This window comes from Rhinopithecus bieti, unplaced genomic scaffold (genome assembly GCF_001698545.2).
Source record: "Rhinopithecus bieti isolate Rb0 unplaced genomic scaffold, ASM169854v2 scaffold_4544, whole genome shotgun sequence".
Taxonomy (NCBI): domain Eukaryota; kingdom Metazoa; phylum Chordata; class Mammalia; order Primates; family Cercopithecidae; genus Rhinopithecus; species Rhinopithecus bieti.
In genome coordinates, this window is record NW_016804383.1 from 79840 (window position 1) to 87683 (window position 7844).

At 50.6% G+C, this 7844-nt stretch overlaps 1 protein-coding gene across 1 annotated transcript; it reads left to right on the forward strand.

Annotated features, from left to right (window-relative positions):
* The first annotated feature begins 733 nt into the window (after nucleotides 1–733).
* VPS25 (vacuolar protein sorting 25 homolog) lies at nucleotides 734–6895 on the forward strand. The gene is made up of 6 exons (XM_017867641.1): nucleotides 734–842; nucleotides 1047–1192; nucleotides 1954–2007; nucleotides 2660–2748; nucleotides 3522–3597; nucleotides 6254–6895. Exons 1-6 carry the CDS (start codon nucleotides 790–792, stop codon nucleotides 6364–6366), a joined length of 531 nt encoding a protein of 176 aa, XP_017723130.1. The 5' UTR covers nucleotides 734–789; the 3' UTR covers nucleotides 6367–6895.
* Nucleotides 6896–7844: the final 949 nt, after the last annotated feature.

Below are 7844 nucleotides of genomic sequence, written 5' to 3' on the forward strand. Positions count from 1 at the left end.
CATAGTGAGTGCCCATCTCTAGAAAATATTAGCCGGGTTGCTGGGAGTATTAACTCACGCCTGTAGTCCCAGCACTTTGGGAGGCCGAGGCAGGAGGATCACTTGAGCCCAGGAGTTTGACACGAGCCTGGGCAACAGAGCGAGACCCCCATCTCTACCAAAACAACAACAACAAAATGTATTTAATAACTGGGTGCAGTGGTGTGCACCTGTAATCCCAGCTACTCAGGAGGCTGAAGCCAGACAATCGCCACAGCTTGGGAGGTAGAGGCTGCAGTGAGCTGTGATTGTGCCACAGTACTCCAGCCTGGGCAACAAAGGGAGACCTTGTCTAAAAGATAAATAAATAGATAAATAATTAAAAATAAAACAAAGGACACTGGAATTGAGGAGCTTGGGTAATTGTGAGTTGATCAAATTAAATGGTAATTCACAGAAATGTTAATATTAAAAGAAGTCTAGTACAGAGGAAACAAAGGTAGGCTGGGATCTGGAGATCTGGGGTCTATTTGCCGTTCTACTTCAGCAACAAAAATTCGCCGCTTTGGGGAAGCCATGACCTTTCTCCGGGGTTGAACCAGAAGACTTCCCAGGGCTCTTCCTGCTCCAAAAGACACCGCTTTTTAGGATAACAGCGAAGGACTGGCTGATGACAAGGACTCCTCCTGCAGCTCTTCCTCTTTCCAGAAAGACATCCGGAACCTTTCTGCATTGCTTTCTGCCCGGACGCGCGGAAGCGAAGGCCGGAAGTCCTTAGCCGGTAGCTTCCGGGTTTCCTGGGTTACTACGATGGCGATGAGTTTCGAGTGGCCGTGGCAGTATCGCTTCCCACCCTTCTTTACGTGAGGCTCAGACCCCAAGAAGCCCCGCTGTGCCTCCCTCCCCTCCCGTGGACCGTGGGCTCAGCCCTGATGCTTCAAATGGGGAGGGGGAGAAAAGACCCGGCCGCCAAGCCCCTCAGTCCCTTACTTTCTTCCCGAAACGCGTCCCGGGCAAGTGCTGCCTCTCGCCCTCTAATTCTGCGCCCCACTCCCTTCACCCGGCAGGTTACAACCGAATGTGGACACTCGGCAGAAGCAGCTGGCCGCCTGGTGCTCGCTGGTCCTGTCCTTTTGCCGCCTGCACAAACAGTCCAGCATGACGGTGATGGAAGCTCAGGAGAGCCCGCTCTTCAACAACGTCAAGCTACAGCGTATCCTCCCTCAGGCTCTTCCACAGCCCAAACTGATGTACTTCTGCGCTTTCCCACATGCCCAGACGCCCCCCACCTCCCCCCCACCCGCCCCGCCAGCTCCCCTTTACCCATGGTAGGCAGATTCCTACCCAAATTGGGCTTAAGGAGTGAAAATGTGTAGCTGACATTTTTTACCCCCCAAATGCAGTACCAGATCCTCTTGTTTTTGGCAGTGATGACTGCTCGGATGTCATTAAGGTCTTAGAATTTCTGCCCTGAAGCCAAGTTCCAAGCTTTTCAACCTAAACCTTTTTGACTGTATCTCCCATCCTTTTCTGTGTGAGGCCCAGATTTGGGTAACTATCTTTAATTATTTTTTCTGCCCCTCTCCTGCCAGGAAGTAAGGGTCATTTGTTTTTGCTGCCTGATTCATCCCTAAATATCTGTGGAGAAAAGCTGAAGGAAGGCAACAGACAGAGGGTGAGGAATGACAGTACCTTTCATTTTCTAAAGCTGTTTTTTTTGGAGACAGGGTCTTGCTCTCTTGCTCAGGCTGGAATGCAGTGGCACAATCACATAAAGCTCCTTTTAATTGGAAGAGTTTCTCTTTACCTTCCTCCTTTGAATATCCAGGAAATGACAATTCATATCATGTTGGGAAATTGCACACATATGTGTGTGGGAGAGGAAGCAGCAGGTGTTTCTCAACATGGGACTGGCTCTGAGAATTTTTATCCTACCCAACTCATGTGTATGCCATTCCCTTAACCTTAAACCAGGAAAGCTTCCTGTGGAGTCGATCCAGATTGTATTAGAGGAACTGAGGAAGAAAGGTGGGTTCAGTTCCCCAGATTCCTTATTTTTCTTCCTAGTTGGATTTTCCTGAGGGCAAATTAGGATAACTCTTTTTCCCTTTAATAACTTTTCTCTCTCCTGGCTTGAAGGCCAGAGTCTTCTGTGAAGTAGGCAGCCCAGTTCCCAAGTCCTTTCTTCTTTGTACACAAAATTGAAATCTCTGTGCCCTAAACCTGAAGAGCAGTGGAAGAAGGATGAGTACCTTGTAGATAATAATAGTAAAATAAATATTGAATCTCTCTGAAAGCTGAGTCTCTTCTACTCTGTCCCATCTTGGTATTTTATTTGCCTCTTTGTTTCTTTTTAGGTCATGATGCTTTTTTTTGGGCGGGGGGAGATAGGGTCTCACTCTGTCACCCAGGCTGGAGTGCAGCGGCTCAGTCATATCTTACTGCAGCCTTGACTTCCTGGGCTCAGGTGATCCTGAGTAGCTGAGACCACAGGCATGTGTCACCACACACCTGACTAATTTTTTGTATTTTCTGTAGAGACAGGGTCTCGTTATGTTGCCCAGGCTAGTCTCAAACCTCTGGGCTCAAGTGATCCTCCCGCCTTGGCCTCCCTAAGTGCTGGGATTACTGGTGTAAGCCACTGTGCCTGGTTATGCTTTCATAAGTATCTGTTTTACAGGGAACCTCGAGTGGTTGGATAAGAGCAAGTCTAGCTTCCTGATCATGTGGCGGAGGCCAGAAGAATGGGGGAAACTCATCTATCAGTGGGTGAGATCATCCTGCTGCCAAATATTCATCAGTGACCCATGGCAAAGGATAACTATATTAGGGCCTAGCAGATACCTGGTGTCCCCAGATCCAGATTGAGCAAAATGGGGAGGGGGCAGAAAGGAAGTGTAGGCCTTCCAGGCAAATCTCTTTCAGTGACTCAATGCCTTTGGCTGTGTAGGACCTCCCTTTCTTTGCCTGTAGGAGGCCAGGGGCTATGTGAGGCCATATTTGGAGAATGCAGAACTGGGAACCCTGAGTGCTATTGTTGACTGGAGCCTCTGGCCACAGGAGATAAATGGGGAAAGGAGGGGAAAAAACCTGGGGCCCCTCCCCCACTTCACCCTTATGGGACTGTCCACAACATGAATGAGATATTCTGAACCAGTGTGGGTGTGGGGACAGAATACCCTTCCTCCTAAACCACCAGCCCCAAACATTCCCAAGGAAGAGAAGAGGGTAAGAAGCATCAACATTCTAAATATAACAAATACACAGCATCCATTCTTGAACAGGAAAACAACCAGAATGAGAGGTCGAGGTCACTCCTCAGACACGTGAAGACCTGTGGTTTAGTGGTTCCAAATGAGTGTGTACACATATAAATATAGCACTTGTAGGGTTTATGGTTTTTAGGCCACTCTGCAGAGGTGACAGTGAGTCCTGGTTTAGGAATAGGTATCATTCCTGGACCAGAGGGGTGGAGCTGATGAATTTACTGTCTCCCAGGAGATTCTTGTTTCTAATTCACTCCTCATTCTCTGTGTTCACAGGTTTCCAGGAGTGGCCAGAACAACTCCGTCTTTACCCTGTATGAACTAACTAACGGGGAAGACACAGAGGATGAGGGTAATGCCTTTCCCTTCCCACCCACAGTTCATTTTTTGTTGTTTTGTTTTGCTTTGTTTTTGTTTTTGTTTTTTCTGATATGGAGTCTTGCTCTGTCACCCAGGCTGCAGTGCAGTGGTGCAATCTCGGCTCACTGCAACCTCCGCCTCCTGGGTTCAAGCGATTTTCCTGCCTTAGCTTCCCGAGTAGCTGGGATTACAGGTGCACGCCGCCACGCCTGGCTAATTTTTTGTATTTTTAGTAGAGATGGGGTTTCATCATGTTGGCCAGGTTGGTCTTGAACTCCTAACCTCTTGATCCGCCTGCCTTGGCCTCCCAAAGTGCTGGGATTAGAGGCGTGAGACACCGTGCCCCGCCTGTGTTTTTTTTTTTTTTTCTTTTGAGACAGAGTCACTCTGTCACCGAGACTGGAGTGCAGTGGCACAGTCTGCTCACTGCAACCTCCACCTCCTAGGTTCAAGCAATTCTAAGTTCTTAACCCATGTCCAAGGATTCCATAAGCCACCTGAATTCACATGCAAAAAATCCCAAATTTTATTTTTGTGGATACATGTGCATTTTTCTAGGGATAGATATTATAAGATTTCCAAGGGCATCTATGACCCATGAAAGGTTAAGAATTTCACTTTTCAGCTGGGCACAGTGGCTCGTGCCTGTAATCCTAGCACTTTGGGAGCCAAAGGCAGGAGGATTTCTTGATTCCAGGAGTTTGAGACCAGCCTGGGCAGCATACGGAGATCCTTTCTCTCCAAAAAATTTAAAAATCAGCTGGGCATGGTGGTGTGCACCAGTAGTCTCAGCTACTCAGAAGGCTTAGGTGGGAGGATTGCTTGAGCCCAGGAGGTCAAGGCTGCAGTGAGCTATGATCACACCACTGCACTCCAGCCTGGGCAACAGAGCAAGACCCTATCTTAAAGAATAACAATAGGCTGGGCGCAGTGGCTTACGCCTATAATCCCAGCACTTTGGGAGGCTGAGGCGGGTGGATCACTTGAGGTCAGGAGTTCCAGACCAGCCTGGCCAACATAGTGAAACCCCGTCTCTACTAAAAATACAAAAATTAGCCGGGCATGGTGGTACATGCTTGTAATCCAAGCTACTTGGGACGCTGCAGCAGGAGGATCACTTGAACCCGAAGGCAGAGGTTGCAGTGAGCCAAGATCGCACCACTGCATTCCAGCCTTGATGACAGAGTGAGACTCCATCTCAGAAAATAATAATAATGATAATAAAGTATTATAAATAAACTTTCTTCATTCAGCATCTGCTGTAGATGCCGAATGAGGAACAAGGGCAGGGGATTAAGCTTGAAATCTCATTCCTTGCTGACTCAGGCTCTCACCTTTTATTCTTATAGAGGACTCAAGATTTGTGGCTGTCAGCTGAAGAGATTGGGCAACACCCCCAGCCCATTTAAATAATTTGGTTTCTGGCCAGGCAAGGATTTGTATAGTGTTTGATTTTTACATAGCGTAAACACTCTTGTTCTTTTTCTCTGACTCCATATTCTGATCCTCTGGATCACCACAAGTTTCTATCTTAGCTGGGATCATAGGGGATGTCTCCCCTTTCTGCCAGGCCCTGGCTGCCCTAGCAGAGTTTACAGCTCTTGGCTGTTCCCCCTCCTGCCCTGCAGGTCTCTGCTTGCTACTCCCACCATCACCCCATGATTTCGGCACTGTAGCCTTGCCCAGCCCACCACTCAGGCTGGGCAAAGTTGGAGGCTTCCTCAGAAAGCAAGTTCCCTGACTTAGCTGAGCCCCCGCAGGGGGTGAGGTAAGCAAGCCTGTCAGGGCTTGTGTGCTGCCTCCCACATCTCCCTGCAGTATCTTACCATATCTCCACATACTCAGCTAGCCATTGGCTCCCAAATTTTTTTTTTTTTTTTTTTTTTGAGACGGAGTCTTGCTCTGTCACCCAGGCTGGAGTGCAGTTGCGCAATCTTGGCTCACTGCAACCTCCACTTCCCGGGTTCAAGTGATTCTCCTGCCTCAGCCTCCTGAGCAGCTGGGATTACGGGTGACTGCCACCATGCCCGGCTAATTTTTTGTATTTTTAATAGAGACAGGGTTTCTCCATGTTGGCCAGGCTGGTCTAGAACTCCTGATCTCAACCGCTGACCCTCCCGCCTCAGCTTCCCAAAGTTCTGGGATTACAGGCGTCAGCCACCGCACCTGGCCTGTGATCCCAGCTTTTAACTAGAAAAAGGGCAGATAACAGTGCTAGAGTTTAACAGTCTCCTGGCCAGGGGTAGTGGCTATATTCTTTGTGTTAGGATTGGTCCTCTAGGGTCAGTGTCTAGTGACAATGGCTCCGATCTCCCTAGGCCTGATTTTCACGGCCTCTTTGTGGCCCTAAAGCAGATGGTGTCATTCTTGAGCATCAGACACAAATGGGAGGTGTGGGGGAGGTTGAGTCTGAGAGGAGAACCAGGAAGGGGGAAATAAGCACAAACTCATTTCATGCTGATTCAGGCTTTCTTCCACCCCTTAATGCTAAGGAGTGCCTGGGAAGTGTGGGTAGCAGCTGCAGCAGTATAGATGGCATATGCATACCCTACCTCTGGGAGGTCTCAGCTTCCAGCCAGACCACTCTCCTCAGAGGCCTTGGGCCCCAGGAGCTGATTGTCTCTGACTGCCCATCTCTCCCTGTTCAGAGTTCCATGGGCTGGATGAGGCCACTCTACTGCGGGCTCTGCAGGCCCTACAGCAGGAACACAAGGCCGAGATCATCACCGTCAGCGATGGCCGAGGCGTCAAGTTCTTCTAGCAGGGACCTGTCTGCCTTTACTTCTTACCTCCCACCTTTCCAGGGCTTTCAAAAGGAGACAGACCCAGTGTCCCCCAAAGACTGGATCTGTGACTCCACCAGACTCAAAAGGGCTCCAGTCCTGAAGGCTGGGACCTGGGGATGGGTTTCTCACACCCCATATGTCTGTCCCTTGGATAGGGTGAGGCTGAAGCACCAGGGAGGAAAGATGTGCTTCTTGTTGCCCTACCTCCTTTCCATCCTAGACTGTCCTTGAGCCAGGGTCTGTAAACCTGACACTTTATATGTGTGCACACATGTAAGTACATACACACATGCACCTGCAGCACATGCTTCTGTCTCCTCCTCCTCCCACCCCTTTAGCTGCTGTTGCCTCCCTTCTCAGGCTGGTGCTGGATCCTTCCCAGGGGATGGGGGAAGCCCTGGCTGCAGGCAGCCTTCCAGGCAATATGAAGATAGGAGGCCCACAGGCCTGGCAGTGAGAGGTGTGGCTCGACACCGATTTATGATATTAAAATCTCAACTCCCACTGCCTGCCTCTTAAATTACTACAGTACTGGAATGGGGATGGGGAGGGCTGTGAAGTGTTGCCACCTGAGTAAATCCCAGCCTGGGAGAGGGGAGAGAAAAGAAAGCTTATGGCTTTTGTAGAAGAAAAGGTCCTCCAGGGCCCTGCGGGCTCCAGTGAGCCTGTGGTTTTACATCTGCTGGGTGGGCTGTGTGGAGGAGTGCTGATGGAACACAGCTTGGGGACAGACTGCTTTCTCTCTGAATTGGAGTCACTTAAGGGTTCCCCCTTCCCTCACCGTCTCCCCCATGGAAGTCCTGAACTACTCTGAAGCCCCTCCCTCCATCCATCTGGTCTGGGTGGGGTAACTGTGGCCAAGGGGAGCTGAGGGGGTAAGCCGGATGTGGACTTTGGTTTATTGGAGACTTTGGCAAACAGAAAGGGAGGAAGGAGAGCCCACATTGCAAAAACAGCCACTCTGGCCAGGACTAGGCTGCGGCCAAGGTGGCCTGGAGGGGATGGATGACCGGGCAGTTTTGGGGGAGGGACTTATCCTGGGGAGCACACACCCATTCCCTATGCAGACCAGAGGGACAACAACGTCAGACCTTTCCACTGTCCTCTCTGTATGTTCGGCCTGGGGCTACTCCGGACAGCTAGGAGGGGGTGGTGCTGCCTTATCTGGGGTGTGCAGGCGGGTGGTAGCCTACTCCTAAGTAATCCTCCACTAGGATCCGAGTGTCTTCCTCTCCTGCACTCCCCCGCGCACAAACAGGTTTGTGCACTCTTAGTGCGGGAGGACGCACCGCGGTCTCCCACTCAGTTCTGGCCTCAGAGTGAGACTGCGGCCCGGGGCTCGGGAAAGAGGGGGACGCGGCTGGGCGGGGCGGTGACTAAGGTGAGGGGCTGTTCGCGGGGATCCGCACCGCGGGAGCCGCTCGGAGGGGCGGCCGTGGGGGGCAAGGGCGGG